Source organism: Myodes glareolus, chromosome 24, assembly GCF_982192425.1.
Source record: "Myodes glareolus chromosome 24, mMyoGla1.1, whole genome shotgun sequence".
NCBI classification, from domain to species: domain Eukaryota; kingdom Metazoa; phylum Chordata; class Mammalia; order Rodentia; family Cricetidae; genus Myodes; species Myodes glareolus.
The window spans coordinates 24,059,785-24,081,633 of record NC_142049.1 but is presented as its reverse complement, the minus strand read 5'-3'; the positions used below and the strand labels follow the sequence as shown (position 1 = coordinate 24,081,633).

General features: G+C 41.8%; 1 protein-coding gene across 3 annotated transcripts in view; it reads right to left on the bottom strand.

Moving 5' to 3' along the window:
- Mctp2 (multiple C2 and transmembrane domain containing 2) overlaps positions 1 to 21,849 on the bottom strand; it is a 233,250-nt gene that overhangs the window by 19,015 nt on the left and 192,386 nt on the right. For all 3 annotated transcript variants that reach the window (XM_048434824.3, XM_085682633.2, XM_048434825.3), the window contains 2 exons: positions 19,521 to 19,559; positions 1,883 to 1,992 (listed from right to left, as the gene is read on the bottom strand). In XM_048434824.3, coding sequence (XP_048290781.3) covers positions 1,883 to 1,992; positions 19,521 to 19,559 — 149 coding nt within the window. The remainder of the gene's footprint in view (positions 1 to 1,882; positions 1,993 to 19,520; positions 19,560 to 21,849) is intronic.

Here is a 21,849-nt window from a genome sequence, read left to right as displayed (position 1 = left end):
GTTGTTACCTACCTAGTGTGGGTCCCGGGAATTGAACCTGGCTCGTCTGGAAGAGCTGCAAGGGCTTTAAACCACTGAGCCCTCTCTCCAGCCCCTGCACATTGCTTTTGACTTAGTTTTACCCACACATGCATTCAGCTAGATACACGCTTATGCTTGCGATTGCAGTGCTCTGTAGACTGAGGCAGGAGAGCTGCTGTGAGTAATAGGCTCACTTGGACTGCACAGTCACATCTGGCTAGCCTGGGTTACATAGTAAGCTCCAATTCCACCAGTGCAACAGAGAGAGGATGTGTCAACAAAGCAAGACAAACAGGAAAACCTGCTGTGCTGAGAGTAAAATGAATGGCTTTAACTTCTCACTGCAAACAAGCAGTATTCAGAGAAAACATGTATTATGTATACTCTCTGATGTCAGCCATCCCTTGGGAGTTACCTGGATTTTTATGCAGAAACTTCCACAGGGTATTTAACACTCGTGGAAATTCCTTTACATCTACAATTTCCAAAGTAGTATCTTCTTTAGGCAATTAGAATGGATTACACAGACATGACCAATAGGATAAACAGTGACTTACAGAACATAGATGCTACGGTTCTGGATCAGAGACGGAACAAAATCTATTTATAAACTACAGAAAACAGTAAAAACTCATGTCATACCAGATAAAGATGTCCTTGTACATACTACTATTTCATACAATAAAACAAAAATAGTGAATCCTATCCTTACTTGAGCTTCTATTAGAAGAGTGAAGCCCTTCGGCCAAAAAGTATAGGATTGAACATTAAGGGCTGGAATTGAGGGCAATATTCTGGATTTGAGGCAATGCATCCTGTTCCCCGCCCCCTTTCTTTTTTTCTTTCCTCTGGCTTGTTTTTGCTTTCGTTTGTTTTTGCTTGCTTTGCTAAAGAAAATTTTATGGGGCACATATTGTACTCATTTATTTATATAACAACAGTAAACAACAGAGTAACTGTGTTTTATTGTAGTACAATTGGCCTACTAGGGTGAACGATGTTCTCCCCGGCATGTTAAAGACAGTCCTCAACCTGACCCCGAGATATCCATGGAGGTGGCGAGGTAATTTCAAGTCACTCCACCTATGCTACTACTAACTGTGTACCATTTTTGGAGAAGAAAATTTATTCTAAGGTTAACTGGATTCCGGGATTCAGATTTAAAACCCCTTCAGAGCATATTTGCTCCCATCTGATTTCTGAATAAGTTGAAATGGGGCATTGTTAATAGCTGTGCTCACAGAGACAGAGGCAGAACACACACGGACTGCACAGATCTACACCAGGTCCTCAGCATATATATTATGGCTTTCTCTTTAATGTTTTCTTGGGATTCCTGAGTGTGCAAATGAGTTGATCTCTAATTCTTGTGTCTTCTCTGGGGCTCTTTTCCTCCTGTTGGTTCATTCTTTCCTGCTTGTTCAATATGATAGCTTCTGTTTTATCTTATTCTATTTGAATTTATCATATTTGGTTGTTATCTCTCAGAAGCCTGTTCTTTACAAAGGAGAGAAAGAAAGGGCACACATCCAGGTGGGAGTAGAGATGGGGGGTAAGTGGGAGGAGCAGAGGAAGGGGAAGCTGCAGTCAGGATACATTATGTGAGAAAGGATTATTTTCAGTAACAGGGGAAAATAGTTGCGCTCAGACAACAGTATAAACTGAGCCACTTCTTCACCCCAGTTCTGAAGTACCCTTCTGAGAAGCTGCCAAGCCCAAAGGACAAGGCAGACAAAGTCACACCAGTTTGTGTAATATCATTACTTTCCTTATCGCTTACCGGATCCCATGCCCTCCCTCCCACACTGTCCTGTGGGTGCCAGATCTAGTCTATACACCACCGCGCATGTGCAGAACTTACTTCTTAATCCTTTCTCCGAAGGAAGCGACTTCCTCCAAGATGTTCTGAACAGTGGAAACAATATCCTGTACCATATAGATTCTCTCAATTAATCCCTTTTTCTCAGATTCCTAGGAAACACAAAGAGCAAGATGTATATTAGCTACTTAAAACCAGAACAAAACAGTTATTTATAGAGAACAGCTATCATTTCCAAAACTGATTATTGGTTCCAAGATATAAAGGTCAGTTAGTTACCTATTTTAGTTACTCCCACTCCCACTGTGAGCTCCAGCCAGCTCTTAGGATACAGAGATGACAAGGGAGGGTCGCTGTGACCAGAGACTTCAGGTTCCTGCAGAGAATTCTACAACCACTTTAGCATGGCCAGCTGGTGTCCCCTCTGTCCTTTGGGTATCTAAGGTACACCAAAGCCCTCCTCTATGACAGTGCTGACATGCACCACAATAGGAGCAGGTCCCTTTGGAGGGACACACAATGCATTTCTGAGAACTGTGGCTGCTTATGTAAACTTTTGCATTTTAACTATGTTTAACTGCAGATTTCTAGAAAATGTCTGTTGTCCTTAGGCAACTGTGTCAGAAGCAGAGCAGTGTCAGAGACGTGTTATAGGCAGCTGGACTGCATAGGCCTATTGTCACAGCTGTGCTGTGATTTCTTCATGAAGTGGGAATACTACATAAGCTTATCTTCCTCAGGTTTTAATTCTTTATGCAAAATGGAATTCTGCTGTCTGACTGTCACCTCTAACTTGTATATAGAAGATCTTCCATATATTTTACTATGCTCAGAAGCTGAAACAATATAAATACAATTCAATGATCACTCAAATGCCCAAGGAAGGGAAATTTCTACATTGGTATTTGTACACTATTTTTTGACTTAAGTTCTACTCTTCTTATATACAGGTCTCTAGAAAACTTTTTCATTGACAATGTTACTCAGGTTAGGGCTATGATAAACCACCATGTAGGCGATCAGTAGGGGAAGACTCTTAGGATATTCTCTATGCTACAAAGAAAGAAAGAAAGAAAGAAAGGAAGGAAGGAAGGAAGGAAGGAAGGAAGGAAGGAAGGAAGGAAGGAAGGAAGGAAGAAAGATAAATAAACAAACTCATTTTCATCTTCCATTTCTGCCTCATTTAAATGAGGCCATGAACAGAATGAGGAAGCAAGCATCCCATGTGACTGTTGCAGGTAAATGCACCAATAGGACAGGTATGTACAATCCACTCAATTTTTACAGTAGTCTCTACCCCACCATTTGGTGCAGAAGGAAACATCGAGGTTGTTGCTTCTTCCTGCAATGGCAACTTTACGGGACAGTTTCACTTTCTACCTTAATTTTGGCTCTTTTTCCACGTATTATTATTCTTTAAGCAGTTTGTGCTAAAAGTCAGACCTGTTGCTAAGGCACCCTCATTCATACTCAGCAAACCACAATGGCCTCAGAATAGGCACAATAGTCAAAACCCATCTCTGTCTGCTGCAGAAGACCCAAGTTGACAAAGGAGCACTTCAAGGCTCTGGAGAGCTTGACCCAAAGGGCAAAGAAGCTTCCCCTTGCAGCAGCATTGACTTTAGGACAAAACAATTTCTTGCAAAATGACTCCAATTTCCGTGTGGCTCAATTTCCTAAGAAACTTCCCATTTTTATTGCTTGATTTTTTTTTCCTTACTACAAAACAACCAAAACGTAAGGTTCTGTTTAGGAAGAAAGTGTTAATTAGCACACCAAACTAATGAAGGATTGTGACAGCATCCTTTCAGTTTTCAAATGAATTTGACATTTTGCTGTGAGTATTTGCTATCCATGGATAAGACTCAGACTTTGCATATTGTTTTATGAGTCAGAGTAATCAAAATCCTGGGTCTTCATTTTGATTTTAGTAACCAAGTCATAAAATGATTTAATTTTATTTTCGTAATGTATGGTTTCAAAGCAAAAATATACAGTATATGTACATCAAAATGAAAAAAAGACTTCATGTTGATTATGCGAGTATTTCAAAGTGGCACATGAAGAATGGTCATTAACAGTCCAAACTCTCAATACACTCAATAAATACACTTTATCTGTGGCTCTACTTTCATCCTCTATCACAGAATATACATTCTAAGAGGTTTCATCTTCTCGTTTCTAAGATCCATAAAGGTGTTCGTAGCTACCTTCAGAGGTGAACTTCACGGCCATTAAATTGACATCCTAATTGACACCACTGCCGAGAAAATGGAGGCTTTCTCAACAAGAGCTTCGGTACCCTGAAAACTCACAAGCATGACAGACGGGACATAGTCTCAGTTCTGTACCATCATATCAAATTTATACACCCAGGGTATATTTCCTGCCCATTGCTATGGGCTTTGTCTCTTAAGCATTTGTAAAGGCAGTGCCTCCCATGAGATATTTGCTTATCTGACTTTTTCATAGGATTTGTTTTGAACGACCAATGGAGTCACTATTTCCCCCTATTTCTAGATATATTTTATGCTCAAATATTTTTTATCATGATTTGAATTATAACATGGTTACTAAGTGCTTGGCCATTTCCTCTCCTCCATGGTGTAGTATAGCCAGAAAGCTCCACCAAAGGTATCAGTCTTTCCTGTTACCAGGATTGTGAACAACATAGGCCCTTCTATAAAGAACTTATCACAGTCCTGGATATTTTGTTATAACAATACCAAGCAATCTAAAATAAAGCCAGCATACCAACAATACCTTTAGGAATATAGTATCACACCCTGTCTATTTATTAGCTATATATCTCTGTATCATTCTTATTTAAATACCAAAGTGCATTATGCAAGTTCTTTAAAGTGCAGAAATACTCAATATAATGGGTGAAATAAAATCTGTTCCTGTATTCAAGCTTTTTTTCAACATCTTATCAATGGCATGGATTAAATTCTGAATATATCAACAGACATTTACTCTATAACTTCTTAGTCCTCCTGCTAACCATTCTGAATTTGCAGTTTGGAGATTTTATGTATTTTATAGCCCTGATGACAGTCATGGCATGGTAGGCCGGCATAACCAGTGGATAATGAGGCAGAGGATTGGGGTGGGTTTCCACCAGTCCTTAAGACAAAAAGGGGCTGGCATTTTGTTCTTCTAGTGATCATTCATAACCTTACCTTGAGGGATAGTTAGTTCTATTTCCTGGAAAGAGTCAGGGATGGATAATTTCTGCTTTTCTTCTAGGTTTAACCTACTGTTTGTCTTTGAGAAGTTTACTACCCAAACATGCATTTCAAAGGATACTAATAATGACTATTGAAAAAATCTAAAATATGTAAGCAACTTGCTCCAGATTTACATTGTTTTAATGTAAATATTAAATACAATGTTTAGCTCTAAAATGGAGGCTATTAATGAATGGAAGTTTTTTTTTTTTTTTGAAAACAGGAACATATGATGTATTGTTTTCCTCTGAAACTTATTGGTATAGAGAGGGATCAGTTCTTCCCATTCAATGAGACGGGGGTGCATGTCTTCATGTCTTCCAAAACCCTCTACAGAACCCCTGCACAAGGCATTTGGTATTCATATATGACAAAGGATATCTTCAGCTGAAGGACGCATCCTCACAGTTAGGGTCAAGGATACCTTCTGTTCTCTGAATGGTTCTGGTGGTCTTTTGAACTGTTTCTCTGTGTTGATCAAGGCATACTAGCCTCTACCCTACAGTAAGGTGGTATTTGTATTTCCTTAGTTATATATATGGTTAGCATCATCCACACCCTCCAATTGTGTTGTTCCCTGGTGGAACTTATTATATCAGCAGATAAGACCAGCTTACTCTATCTGACTACATTCTCAGGGTCCACAAGATTGCAGCAGGGACTCCTCGGGGCTAAGATACTTTCTTGGTGGAGAAATGGGTAGAGCCAGGGAAGGGCAGAGCCTCGGGTAGGCAATAATGTCAAAGTATTATTGACACTGACCTCAGAAATGGAGAAGCACACTGACATCAAGCAAAGTTCTAGGCATCATACATGCACGAAAATGAAAAGTCAAATTCAAATTCCATGGCATTAGAGAAGGTTCCTCAGGGTTCCGTCTACACTGCCTGCTGCCTGCCTGCTTACATCATGCCATGCTTCCACCCCTTAACCATCCAGTACCACACCTACTCATTTCCTGCATGTCCAAAGCTATCTTTAAAGTCAATAATCTGTCAATGAGCATCTCACACAGCTACCAGCACTAGCCCTACTTCCACGAAGCTGGAGTCTGGAGACAGTAAGGAATTTGTCTGTTTACAAACAGGTGCCAGTGCACTTTAAACCAGGCCTGGCAACTGCTAAGGACATGTTACTCCATAGAAGTAACATGTTTTGGGTGGTCTTTCTTTTTTTAATAAAATCATTCATTCATTCATTCATTCTACATCCCAGATGCAGTTTCCTCTCCCATCTAACCCCAGTTCCCTCCCCGCAAAGCCCCTTCTGGTCGATTCAATACATGTCTCCATTTCTGTTTTGGAAAGATCAGTTGTACCATGAGTATCAACAAAACACAGCATATCAAGCTGAAAAGACTAAGTACTTCCCTACGTATTAAGGCTGGGCAAGGCAATCCAGTGTGAATGGGGTCACAAAAGCCAGTAAAAGAGTCGGAAACAACCCTTGTTCCCACTGTTAGGAGTCTCGCAAAAGGACCAAGCTACACAACTGTCACAAATATGCAAGTGACCTTTTTTAAAGTATCCAGTTATCCGATATTTGTTCTTCCTGCCAATTGCTCTCCCTGTGCCTATGGATTGCTGTTCCCTCTACTTTCCATACAATACATGATTCTGAGAAACTGGCTCTTGCTAAGTGTGCCTTTCTTGCATTTCCCCTGGGATTTTCTTGGGCAGCTTTCAGGAGGATGCATATGATTTAATGCCTTTAGAAAATATTTTTGGAGAAATTTTCATTCCATTTTCATCTAAGAAGCTGATTGGTAATCAATGACTTAGATAAGTGGAAGAATATTTAGATAAAATGTAACATAATGCTCCTAAGACATATGAACTCAATAGACCTTCACAGTCTGGAAACCTACTAATTTTTATAGTAGCCAACATTTTGTTTACTTGCTACACTGCAAAATTATGTCCAATAAGATAGATCAATTTTACAGTTTTAAAAGTAACATCTATCTATATAACAATTTACACAAAACCTTTAGTATTATTTGGATTTTTAGAAAAACAAAAGTATATCTCTGAATAACCATCTATGGAGTTAGGGAGAAGTGGGTGCTTCTCTGGTCCTGCCATGGATGAGCTTTGCCATACATCAACTCACTTAGATTGCTATGACAGAATGTATAAGCTGAGTGATCTGTATTGCAAACAGGCTCTTTGGCTCACAGTTCCGTGGCTGGAAGATTCTAATAGCATGGTCCCAGCATTCTGGTGAGCTTCCTCTGATAGTATCACAACATTACAGAGAAACAGAAAAGGGAACGGCCATTTGCAAAAGGGGCCAAGCATGCAACATGCTCTCACTTTGTAACAATCCCTTTCAGGGGCAAATGCTTCCTTCTGAAAGACCAGCACTAAGCCTCTCCTTTGGTCTTGTGCCTGACATAGTTACAGCTCATTAGCCTTGCTTCTACTACAGCCCCGAAGGACCAGAACCTGAACCCCAAAGAGTCAGCGATTCACTACAGCAGTGAACAGGGTGACATTTACCACGGAGTCTTGGTTGTGGTTCTGAAACTGAAACTCACATCAACGTGGCCATGACTGCAGTGGGAGGCAGGGCTTGGAAGTCTTAGCTGCTTGTCCATGGCTGTGACAAAACACCATGGCCGAAAGCAGCATGAAGTGTCTTACAGTTTATAGCCCGTCACATTGGAAAGCCAGGGCGGGAACTCAAGGCGGGAACTGAAGCAGACACCATGGAAGGACACTGCCTATGGCTTAGTCAACCTGCTTTCTTATACATCTGAGGACTACAACGCAAGAATGGCATCACCTATAGTGGGTTGGATCCTTCCACAGCAACCATTCATCAGAAAGTGCCCCGTAACCTTGCCTACAGACCAATCTTATGGGCTTATGGTCTCAATTAAGATCTCCTTTTCCCAGATAAGCCTTGTTTGTATAAAGTTGACAAAAACCAACCTGGAAAGAAACTTTATCACATATGTAAATTCCCCGGGACAGTAATTAACACGAACCCCTTCCCTTCTATAGGCAAAAAGACAAAAGATGAACAGCCTTTTGTCTAGCTTCGAGAATCCTCGGGTGAATTTAGGTTTCTTAAGAAAGGCCGTTCTGGAACAAGTCTGTTCATGTCGCCCCGATGCTCTGAGAGATCGTCTAGCAGCTGGATGTGCATCCCGCTGGCTTTATTTACACGTCTCAGATTGAACCAGGGAATGTGGTGATAACAGTTTAGCAGACACAACATTACATCTGCCGCCGACACCATGCTGCCCGCGAAGAGTAAGAGGGATTCATTCAGAAAGCCAGACCAAGGCTGCATGTCTTGAGTCCTCTCACCACAGAGGCTCCCGACTCATACAGAGAACTGTGTTCAGAAAAATAGTGAGGACCGCTGGCGTGGCTGCACAAATGAACAAGATGATTGCAACTGACCGCATAGCCACAGCAGGTCTTCTCTCTGATTATAAACCTGTAAAAGGATAGAGGCCTAAGTGAAATCCTCGTGACTGAGGGTCTCCTTGATGTGTGAGCACCTGTCGTCAATAGCAGCGTAGGCAAAAAAAAAAAAAATAGGAAAACTTCAAATCTAGAATCCAATTTTACAGGGTTTCTTTTTTATCATATGTGTGCACGTGATATGCACGTTTGTGTACATGTCCCCACATGTACCTATGTGGGGAGGGCATATGAAAGCAGAGGCCAGAGACTGATGTCATTAACTGTATCATTCTCTATCTTATCCATTAAGCAGGCTCTCTCAATTGAACCCAAGACTTGCTGGTGGTCAGCTTGTTCTTATGATCCAGTGTCTATCCCCATGTGGAGGGAGCATTATAAGAGGGCAGCCGTACCCTTCTGTTGGCATATGGGGGCTGAGGATTCGAACTCCTCATGTGTGAGTTATCAGTGACCATCGCCACTACTACCCATGGCTCCAGCACACCAGTTCCTGCACTGATTTGTGTAATGCGCTGTCAGCATGAGTGATGACGCTGACAGTGAGTCAGAGACACGAGTAGCCCCAGCTCTTAAAGGTGCTTATCCTGTAAAGCTGGATGCAAAATCAGCATCTTTTAATTGTTCATTTGTTTATAGGCACCAGGAGGTTTGAGTTTTGAAGAGAGTTGAATAAAGGACCAATAACGTACCCGTGGCATAACATAGCCGCTCACTCTTTTAAAGCAAGCAAAATACTAGGAGTGCATCCTGTGAGTTTTCCTTCCTTCAGGCCTTGCTGCCTACCCTGTGTCTCCAGCGAACACAGCTCTGTAGGTGCAATAACGGGCTTGGAGCCTCTGGGAGGGAATTAACACCATCAGAATGAATTTTCAATGGAGAATTCATTTATATAATCAGTGTGTTACTTTAAATCTTTCCTGCTTGTTCTGATTTAGAAATATCCTTCATTTCTCTATTAATTATCTAAGCAAAACCAGGGAGCTATCCCTGAAAACTGACCCTGTCAGAAAAAAAATACTTTTGACATGCTTAAAAATCGAGTGGTACTTATCAAAGAATGCTTACTATCCCCAAAGGATCAAGGCAAAATTTTTATCCCAAGATAATGTCAGGCACCCAGATGAAAGACATGAAGCTGGGACTTTAGACGAGAAAAGCATTGTCTGTTTTAATTCATTGACTATTAGAAGCCTGTAATTTCAAAATTTGAATGATCATCATTAGAAATTGATTGAGTGGCATTTAGTACGGAAAAAAATCTTAATATCTGTACTAACGAGGACCAGGAAGCAGTATTTCTGCTACATGAGATTAAAAATTGTTCCCTGGGAACCCTAGCTTCACAAACGAGAGACTGAGTTCAGGACTTAGCCCTGTGAGGCACGTTCATGTGCACAGGTAGGCTCAATATCATGGTGTATGTTATTAAAATTGACGGGGTGTGGTGGCTAGAAGCTCATGGGCAAGCTCTCTTGGAGCACACAACTGTGAAAAGCAAAAGATCCTTTTTCAAACTGAGTAGAAGGCAAAGACCAACACCCATGGTTGTTCTCTGATGTTTATAAGTGTCTTGTGGCAATACATCAGAGTCATACTCATAAGCATGCATGCACAAAGGTAGTATTAGATTTATCTATTCTTATTTTATATGTAGGGTGTTTCACCCACATCGATGTCTGTGCACCACATCAGAATCTCCTGTACCGGAGTTACATACAGGCATTGCAAACTGTCATGCGGATGCAGGGATCGTTAACATTGGGTCCTCTGAAAGAGAAAGCGGTGCTCTTAACCACTGAGCCATTTCCTGTTGCAAGGGAGAGGGCTGCTTATTTGTACCAGCTGCCCAGCTAGCTTAGCCCCAAAATAACCACACAGAAACTGTGTTCATTAAATCACTGCTTGGCCTATTATTTCTAACATCTTATCGGCTAACTCTTACACCTTGATTTAGTCAATTTCTATTAATCTATGTATTGCCACGTGGCAGTGGTTTGCCAGGAAAGATTCGGCATGTCTGATTCTGGTGGCTCCGTGGTGTCTCTCTTTGACTTTGCTTCCTTCCTCCCAGAATTCAGTAATGTCTTCCCTGACTACCTAAGTTCTGCCCTATCAACTAGGCCAAGGCAGTCTCTTTATTCATTAACCAATGAAAGCACCACATGAGCAGAAGAACTTTCCACACCATTCTCCCAAGCCCCAAAGATTATGTTTTAATATGAGGAGAAGGCAATGTATGCTCTTTCTGGAAAGTGCTTTGTTTCAAGTACATTTTCATCGTTGAGAAATGAACACAAAGCTGTTCGAGTTTGAATCAGTACCGAGTCTTTCCCGCTTTATTTGGCTTTAGCCATCTGATCTTGAGAAAGCGCTCTGCCTCGGTGTTTATGGACACGTGCTTCTGCCTGAAACAGGAGTCTGGTCGGGTGTAAAGTGAAAGGATGGGAAAGGGAAAGAGCACAATCCCCAACGTCCTGAGAAAGAGACTGGAAACACACAGCTCAGAGGGAGGAAGCGGTCCTTCACTTTTGGGTCTCAAAGGCTGGGTGGACTAATGGTTCCAGGACAAGGTCTCTGGGCCAGCTGACGAATAAATGTTGCCACAAAGCAAAGAGGACCCGTGATTTCTGGAGCTGGAGCTGCTGCCAGATAGAATGCACAATCAATGGTGGTTTCTGGCTTTGCAGTAGGGATCCTTTAACTTCCTCCTAGTTAGGAGAGGGAGGGGACTACTGGGCAAGATGTTCATCTGATTAAGAATAGTAAAAAGTAGAGATAGGACTAAGGCTCAGTCAATAGGTACTTGTCATCCAAGTATGAGAATGTTGGATTGGGACCCCGAAATAAACCTCAAAGACCAGGTATGACAGCACTCACTGGAAAGGATTTAGCAAGGTGAGACAGGCAGAGAGCTCCCTGAAGGCCATTGGTCGGCTCACCTAGCTGAATTGATGAGCTTCAGGTACCGTAAGAAATCTTGTCTCAGAAAATAAAAGATGAGAGTGGGTAGAAAAGACAGCTGATGATGACCTCTGACCTCCACACTCACGTGTGCACACACCCACAAGAGTAAGTTCGTAATACCCATACACAGCGATTTAAAAAGCTAAAGATAATTCTTATTCATGAAAACTCCACCCAAACATCAGCTTCTATTAGCAGGCCTGAGTCCCTCAACATTTCCTCCCAATTGCCTCAACTGTGCCCGAACTTTGTGCAAGGGTGACTCGTCGAACTCTGGTTTCCGTGGGAGCACTTGTGTGACCATGACCTTTCTGTTCACAGGGATTCCATGACAGAGAAGAACTCAGCAAATGCTGCTGCTATTGATTCGATGTTGAATGAAAGAAAGAAAGAAAAGAAAGAAGGAAGGGAGGGACAGAGGGAGGGAAGGAGGAAAGAAGGAAGGAAGGAAGGAAGGAAGAAAGAAAGAAAGAAAGAAAGAAAGAAAGAAAGAAAGAAAGAAAGAAAGAAAGAAAGAAAGAAAGAAAGGCATTCTTATGCCTGTTTCTAAACAGTGTAGCACAGTTTACAAATAAGATTTTGAGCAGAGTGTCTGGGGTTGAATAGCACTGTGAATTTGATAGAAAATCTCAGATGCATTCATTTCTCTTAAACGAGGTTTGCTAATTAATGCATGGGGAAATTGATAGCCAGTGGAGTATTCTGAGTGCTGAATGAGTTAAAGGACACAGAAGCACGTAATGCCTGAACACTATAACGTTACTAATATGTCCATGAGTCTGAATATTTAAATGTCTTACCATCTTGTTTTATGTTAACGCTGTTACAGTCATTTCTTGATGCATCATTTACTTTCCTAGTAGGAAAAAAAGCGGTGATGCATTTTCTATCAATTGTTTTATAAACTGTCAGTTATCTGGTAAAGTATCTCAGATGGATCTTGTAAACTTGGTGGACAGTTGTGTTACAGGATGAAACAACAGGCTTCATTGGGAAAGACAAGGGTAACCATTACTATCCGCACCCCCAAAATGAGGAAGAAATGTTGATTCCTCCAAGCTCTGATGGTTAGTTTCAAATTCAAGGCAACACAGCCAGCCTCAAAACGATTAAGAACAATAAACAAAACCACAATTAACAGAGAAAGTGTTTTTAGGGAGTGGAGGCAGGAATGGCAGAGATAGGATGGAAATAAAAGGGTACCAGAATGCATAGTTTACTTGTGTGAGGTCAGGAAAGGGCAAATGGCCAGTGAGTAACCAGGATACAATGTCTGGTTTGTCCTATCATAGCTTCATGGAATGATTTTAGACAGTGGGAAAGTAAACAACTTGATATAGCACCGACTACGGAAGAGCCAGAACTCTGGACTCTATGCTTTTAAATAGCAATGTTACTTAATAGCAGCACAGAAGACTTGTGAAATTTACAGCCTGGTGTGTCTTGCTTCATGTTGTTTGAAAGCACATACCAAGAACAACATTTACAGTAGATGTTTTAAAACATCTTCAAGTACCAAGCCCACTGCTCAGTTTCATAACAAGCACGGTACCCAGATAATGATCCCAGGACCAGGTGAAGAATATTTTTGGATTAATTCGGAAGCAAATGCAGTTCCAAACCTTTGCAGAATAGAGATTGGGTTTTCGAAAAAGGAAATGAACATGAGACAATATGTTAAGGCAGCGTGAGAACTCAGGCATTTTCCTTCTTGTGATTCCAAGTATACATACACTGATTCTTAAGAATTGTAACCCATTCTCCAACTAAAAGCTTAAAGTAACACAGAGTTGTAGAAATGCTAGAAGTAAAATCACCGCATCAATAAAAAGCACATTAAATGCAGTTTTCAGAGCTTAGATCAGACTGGCCATTTGCATTACTGCCTAGGAAATTTCCATAATCAGGTTCTTCACAGCGCATCCTCCACATAGGTTGTACTTGTTCTGAAACTATGTGCACACATGTGTACACGTGATTGCACGCCTAAAGCTAACTATTCCAGTAAGCTTACTAATATTTTTCTTTTCTGAACAACACCATACTCTGTCATTAACAACTGGCACTGTGTCTCCTATAATTAACAAAACCCACTGATTGACTTACATGGGGTGTGTGTGTGTGTGTGTGTGTGTGTGAGAGAGAGAGAGAGAGAGAGAGAGAGAGAGAGAGAGAGAGAGAGAGAGAGCCATGCACACGTGAGCTGCTGTTGCTATTTATTTTCTTGAGAAGACAACAAAAGCAAATAAGCAGCACTCCTCCTGCTGATAGACTGTAAGACAGTCAGCCTTTCCACGGCCAACAGTATTCTTAGGTTAAGGGAACAAGGGATTCACTTCATTAGGAATTAATTTCGGTGGCTTTGGGCACCTCACCGAAGTTTTATGCAGGCTAAGTTGGGAGGAAACTCCAAAATACATACAACATGTGCAGATCCACTTGGAAGATAGAAAAGCATCTTACATGCCGACAGTGACAGCGACAGTTTAAGACAGGGTGGCATCCTATGTTTTTTGTTTGTTTTTGGTTTGGGTTTTGGTTTTCAAGACAGGGTTTTTCTGTAGCTTTGGAGCCTGTCCTGGAACTAGTTCCTGTAGACCAGGCTGGCCTCGAACTCACAGAGATTCCCCCTGCCTCTGCCTCTGCCTCCTGAGTGCTGTGATTAAAGGCGTGTGCCACCACTGCCCAGCAGCATTCTATGTTTTCAATGACTTATTTTCTAATGTATTTGTGTATATGCCTGAGTATACGTGTGCATCTTGCATGCATGTAGGTAGCCACAGAGACTAGAAGAGGGTAGTACGTCACCTGAAACTGAACTTACAAGTGTGCCACCTGATGTGAATGCTGGAAACTAAACCCAGGACCCCTGCAAGAGAACTAAATGCTTTTTATCACTGGGGTACCTCTCAAGACTTAGCATGCCAAAACTTCTCAACAGAAATGGTATAAGTAATGCTCATTCTTCCTTTTTCAATATAGAACACCCCTCAGTGAATACTTAGGCATTTCTTGCTTAAAGAAACATATCCACTGTCTTTTATTTTTTTAATCCATCACTGATATAAACAGATGGATTCCTTTTCTCATAAACACTGACCAGCATCTGTGGTGTCATCAATGACCCTGAAAGAAGAAGTCAGTCAAGTTCCCTGACAGTCTAACTATAGAAAAACTAGCTGACACCATAACCATCAGAGGAGGCTTTCTTCTGAGAACAAGAAGCAAGGATTTTTTTTAAAAATTTTATTATATTCTATTATGTTCCTGTCTTCCTGATGCTAACGGTAAGTGCTGGAATAGTCTATGTGACTGTTGGGCTGACACAGGAAAGATACTCTCTGGAAAGTATTTATACCTTCAGCCATGAAAACAAGATATTATTGTCTTACATGACCTTTCATAAGTATGGGATACGACAGCATTTTACACAGTCATTTCTTGGTTCATGCTTCAATTACTGACCTTTACTGTGTACAAAATTAATGCAATTTTCATTGTAGTTCATCCGTACAAATAAGGTTCACATGAGGGATCCCACATAGGAAATCTAATAAAAATAGAAAATGCTAACTGATTGTTGTTGGCTGAACTCGGTCATTATCCGTTTGTTCTCGGGTCCCTAGAAAACTAGACTTGCAATAAGCAATTTCTTACATGGACCATCTGGGATAAGAAAGAAGGATTTGTCTTTCTTCAAAGTTTAGCTTGTGTGCTTCTGTGTGCTTCATTTCTTAAAAAGCCCCAAATCTAGTTACCTGCAAGATATATGTGCTATCACAAGAGAAAAGAAGGCAGAATTGGGGCCGCCAATCTGGTTTCTAACACAGATGACTGCATTGTGCTGTTAACAAGGATAAGGAGCCAGAGACTACAGTGATGTCATTTTTCTGACCACCTCTATTCCGGCCAATAAAAGTATGACAGACCTCAGACCATGCATGTCTTGGTCTATAAGTCAGAGAGAGGCAGAAGATGGGAGTACATTCATCCCCTGAAGAAGCAGGGCCCAGGGGCCCAAACAGCCTTTCATCCTCTGCCGCCTGTGATAGTGTTTTCTGGGAAGAGAAGCTGTAGATAAAGGTGGGCTACTCTCAAGATAGATGGGTAGGGTAGAGAGTAGCTTCCCTCCCTTCTGCTTGACCAGGGAATGGTTGTGTGTTATAATTTGTTTGCGATTCCTCTTGGATTGGATATGTGACACATCCCAGAAGCATGTTCTGTCATGTCTAACATGCAGCAGAAGCCATGGGACTCTGTGAAGAGGACCACTCAACCATCCCCTGTGGTGGGGAGTGATTCTGTCACTGCCTGGTCAGGTCCCAGACAAGCACACCATGATTCACAGAGAAAAAATGACGCACGGGGACACAAGTGAAATGTGTCCTCATAATGTTGAACTTGAAGCTTAACAAATCTAGTTACAAATCCCTGATAAAAGTGTGCTGGCTAGTTTCATGTGAATCAGACACATGTAGGAGTCATTTGGACAAAGGGGACTTCAGTTGAGAAAAATGGCCCCAGCAGACGGGCCAGTGGGTCAGTCCATAGGACATGCTGTTGGTTGGTAATGAATACAGGAGGGTCCATCTCTCTGAGTGGGGCTCCACCCCTGGGCTGGTGGTCCTAGGTTCTATGAGAGAGCAGCTGAACAAAGGCATGAGGAACAAGCTAGAATGCAGCATTTCTCCATGACCTCTCTATCGGTTCCTGCTTCCTGGTTCCCACCCTGCTGGAGTTCCGGCACTGAGTTTTCTCAGTGACAGACTTTGCTGTAAAGGAGTGAAATGAAATAAACCCCCTCCTCCCCAAGTTGCTTTTGGTCATGATGTTTTATTGCATCCATAGGAACCCCAAAGGCAAGAAGCAAACATGACATGATATGGGCAGAGACTAAAAATATGCCAGACTCCCTAGCGACAGAGAGGTGTGTTTATCAGAAAGGCCATAGATAGCTTTTATTTTTGGTTTTCATTTTAGGTTTTTTTCTTTAGGAAGTTATATAAAAGCAGAAAACTATGGAAACAAAATACCATGGTTATGACCAAGCTATGAAAAGAATATACCACGATACTTTAATAGAAATTTCAGAACTGAATATACCCTGATGTGAGTGAGGACAGCCCCACTACCAACTCTCCCCACACAGGACAGGTTGATAGAACCATTGTGTGTTGGTCCTCACTAGGTCCTGGCCCATCTCTGTGGATACCACTTCTAGATGCTTTCTGTAGTCATCCTTGCCCAAAAGATCTGAAACAGCACATATTGCGCCATCTCCCGAGTCCCAGGCATCTCTAGGAAGGGATTATATTCTGGGTTAGACTCTAGATTGGACCGTGTTGCCTGAAAGGCTGTTGGAGAGTACTTACGAGCCATTCTCTTTATCAGTGTAGCTGTGGCCACTTGCAAAAGAGCCCTGTGGTCAGGCCTATCGGCTGCTAGCATTCACTTACAGAAAGAAGTACTGGGGAGGTCACCAGACCCTCACTCGAGGGTCTAGCCACTCCCTGCCACAGTTCCCAGTCATCCCAGTCAGCTGTATGTGATTATGCCCTATTTTCACACAGCCTCGTGGGCTCTGGTCATCCCAGAGTATATAGACTGTAGAAGGTGAGTCGGAAGGGGATTCCGCCTACGGAGCTTTGGGGAAGTTGTCATTTACGCTTGGGTGAGACTTTTTCATGGTGCAGCTGCTTCGGGGTCACCCCTGCTCCTGCAGGTAATCTGTCTCCCATGTTCTCTACTGAGGACCATAAACCCACTGGGGTCACAGGTTTGACCGTGGCAAAGGGGTGCCTTGGTTTATCCACAGTGCTCTATCACAAATGAAAAGCCTTTTTAAAATATCTGCCAGGTGGAAGAGTTCATAAACTAATTTTCCATCCCGTGTTTTATGTGTTTTGTTTATGATTGCTTGACACAACATCCTCCACTCTGTACCTCAGGCTGTTCTCAGCAATCCTCCTGCCTCAGTCTCACAAGCACTGGAAGTACACTTATGAGCCATGAGGAACGGGCCAATTTCTTCCTGTTGGAAGATTGTCTATAGGTTGTATGTTAAAGATACCCTGTTACAACTGTCCCTAGGAGTAAATGTGGTCCTCTTTCAAGGGTGGCACATTTAAACAGATTTGGATGAAACAAATTCTGCTTCACATTCAAGCTTTGGCTTTCAAAAGATTTAAATTTCGCCTAGTGCGATATTGCGATATAATAAGAAATACACATTTTGTCGTGGGTCCTGGCTGTTGGCCAGAGCTCCTAAAGCTCCCCTGCTCTGCTAAGCGATGGGAGCAGCAGGAGCGTGTTCCGTCATATTTGGTTTTGTCTTTGGTTCCTGAAACAGGAACTATAAAGGAACTAAAGAACAGGACCCGAAAGGTGGAAGGAGTCCATTTTGCCGTGAAGAACAAGCTCCTCTCGGACACACTCAGTTTAAGTGCAGTGTCCTCAAATGATAAGGGGAGCTTCCTGCCATGGGAACCAGGTATCTGATGAGGAAGCACGGCTGGAACTTGCAGGAGCCTCCTCCCAAGCTCCTGACCCTCCAGATGAAGACAGACCCCTCTATCACCAGAGGTCATTAACTTAATCAATCTTATAGTGATAGAGACACCTCATGCACATAATAATAGAAACGCAAAGCAGTGTCAGGAGGCTTCTGGGTAGGTTAATGTATGAAATTCCTGGGTCTAGGGTGAGCACAGATGCTCCGCTCTGTTCCAGGCTTCTCCCCATGCCTCTCTTCTATTTGGTTGCTCCCAAGATGGGAAGTATTTCCCCAAGTTTTGTGAGCAATTCTAGAAACTTATTAAATCTCAGGGGTGGGTTACGGGAAACCCAATTCACAGCAGGGCGTCAGAAGTACAAGGCACCAGCCTTGCAAGTGGCTTCATATAAGTTTAAAACAGCTACCTGTAATTTACTTCCCTCCATGCTCTGAGATTGGTCTTCACCTAATATTCAATGGTTTGATCATTCAAAAGCCATTCAAATCAACTAATCGATAACTCTTAAAGAAGAAGTTTATACTGCTATCATCTCTATTCTGGAAAAAAAGAGATTTATTTTTTAAATATACTGTGCTTTATTCCTTCATGTCTTTAATAATGATCACCTTCAGACAACAGATAAGAGTCAATCCGTAATATACTCATTTGCTTTGAATGGGCAAAACCATCTGGTCCCCTCAATTAACTGTAAGGATCTGGTGTCACAGAGTCGGTCTTTGAATTAATGTCTATTTGGCAGGCATTTATATCATACACTTGCTTTTTGGGTTCTTCTTCCTGCCCTTTCGTCCCCCACCAGCCTCCTCCAAGCCACCGCCTTGGCCCCACACACGCCCAGGTTTTACGGAACTGGAAGTCCATTAAGCTCAAAGCCTCTCCGTTGGTACTTCCCTTTTTTCCCCCCATTTTGTTCCAGAAGGTTTGTCTGAAAGTGCAATGACAACAAAAGCAGCAGATTTGAGAGATTCTCCCTGGAGAAGGAAAAGGACAGCTGTACACAGACACATCGCAGAGAACGCTGCCAGCAACAGCTGGGGAAGTGACAGGCTCAGAAGTGGGTGACCACCCCATAGCGCGGACGTGAACCTAAAGGAGCAGCCATTTCCCTTGATTTGCTCTTGACTTCTCCGGCTCCCTTTTATCAGCAGAGAGAAGGGACCAGCTTGGCTTACATCCTGACTCTTAGGAAAACTCACTTATTTGCTTACATTTTATCCTCTTTCTATTTCTTTTTTAAAAATCCTGGACAAGACTAAATACCACGCTATTCATCAAAACAACGAATATGTATTATCATGAAAAATAATCATTCTGAGATATGATAGGTCACTGTCACGACTACGATGTATATTAAAGGAAAAACAGATATTGTAATCATTCCATTTTAAGTAAGCAAAAAGTTGGTTTCTTTTTAAACCATAGTGTTTCTATAATATTATATAATGCCAATAGTCAAAACAGACACAACCTGGAGAAACAGTGTGGCCGCCATGGGTTCCTTCTAAGGGTCTGCCATTGGCACAACACTCACCTTCTCCTCCTCCTCTTCCTCCTCTATGTCCGTGCTCTCCTGAAAGGAAACCCCATAGCTCGTTAATTAAGTAAACATTCACTGGGATTGCCCAATGCAAATGAGACACACACTTTTCAGTTTTCATACAGAGCTGGAACATCGATACATTTTAAAACGCACTAGATCCTCTTGCAACATTCACACTCAAGTTCAGAGACACCGCGGCAAGGTTATAAACAATATGCAGAGTCTACTTGGAGCCACTAGGTAGAAATAAACCTATTGCGCAAGCACTCTTTGACAGTATCCAGCTTCAAAGCTACAGAGCCAATTTATCCTGTCTGTAAACAGATTTGTTCTTGTCTGGCAAATACACCAAGCACTATGTTAAGGATGACTACTTAACTCATCGTTATAAGGATCACTCCTTTCTCTTTGCTGCCATTACCAAAACATTCTGCAGTAGAAAATGCACTAGTCTGAACGGTGTCACCATGAAGAAGGCTACAGGCACAGAGAAAGAGAAGAAAACCGAAGCCTCTGCTACTGTCTAACAGTTGCATGACTTTGGAGCAGGTACTGGATGGCACCTGTGTTGCTACAGGGTTCATTCAGCACCATTAGAAGTGCTGTCTATTTAATAGGAACATTTTGTATCATATAATTGCAGGGTATAAACGTAAACAGCCAGATACGATGGCACATGCCTTACTCCCAGAACTCGGGAGACAGAGGCAGAGGGATCTTTTGAGTTTTTCAGTTCTGGGCTGACCAGGCTCTCGATGTCCAGTGTTCAGGGCTATATAGTGACACCTAATCTTAACAAAGAAGAGAAGGGGAGAGGAGAGAAGGGAAGAGGAGAGGAGAGGAGAGGAGAGGAGAGGAGAGGAGAGGAGAGGAGAGGAGAGGAGAGGAGAGGAGAGGAGAGGAGAGAAGAGAAGAGAAGAGAAGAGAAGAGAAGAGAAGAGAAGAGAAGAGAAGAGAAGAGAAGAGAAGAGAAGAGAAGAGAAGATTACCATAGGTTGCTACAATCAGAAAAGCACAGGAGCAGGGAAAGAACATTCAGCATTTGAAAACCATTTTTTTCAAAGGGATACTTTTGAACATGAAGATTTCTTTCTACATAACCACACGAAGGTCAGGCATCCTATTTAGTTCTGTTCCAGCAGCTTAAAGCAATCCTCTGCATTATGACTAATATAAGAAGTGGTTTTAGGGTGACCAGAGAACTCTACTCTATACCTTCAAATTTCTGAGCAGTCACCAAGGAAACCTCCCTCCGGCTGGTACTTCCTTACCTCTGTTCATCCTTATGACCGTCAGCTGTTGGTCTGTCTGACACTCTCTGACTGTGTAGGGGGTTAACTTTTTCATCTCTCATGAAAACTAATAGATACATCGGAATGCAGCAAGGACAGGTTAGCGGGGGTAAACACATCACAGGAATGTTAGGTGTCCTCATTTTGAGACACAATTTCTGCAGTTTGCCCCTGTGACTTTGAGTCCATCACTCGGCCGCTCTAAACCTTCATCTCACTAGGCATGACAAAATGAAAGTGGAAGTCCCCGTCTCGTTCCCAGTGGTCTTAGCAAGACTGAATTAAACAGTGAGTTTGAAGATGGTTTTGAAGTAAAAAAGTTCTTAACAATGCAAATTCATATTTCTACCCATGAAAAGATATTTATGCACATCTGTACACACATATGTATGCCCAGCAAATATGTGCACTTCTGCACATAGGGTAAAGAAGATCCCATACACAGGGTGGCAGAATAAAATCTGGCTAAATATTGCACCAATGTGAGTTGATAGCATTTACTGTTAGAGATGTTTCCCTATTAGAGATGTTTCTCTAACTTATGCTGATATAAAATCCAATCCACAAATACACATAAACTTTAAAAATTTTTTCTTAGTTGGTTCTTCTGTGTTGCCGATAGTGACCACTACTAGATAATCAAAAAAAGTGCAAAAGAACTTTGGAATTTCTTGAGATTTTTGCCTCTGCCACATACTCATTTTTCTACCTTTCCTCCATGCTAAATGAAACCAGAAAAGCCTTTCAATATCTATTATTTCAAATATTATATTTAAAATGAGAATATAAAACCATGTGACCATGGTTTGCATTTGAATCATGAAAAAATCAATTCTAGATGATGATTCTAGAAAAAAACTTCCTGGGCACTGGAATTTTAGAGTTTTTGATTCTAAAAGCTGTTTCTTAGATCAGAAATATCAAGAATTGTTTCTAAAGCTAGTTACTAAAGACATGTACCTGTTCACTTAGAACAGAAAAAAAAATACCTTCTGGGCTGGGAGGTTAGAGAAGCAATAGGTACCAAG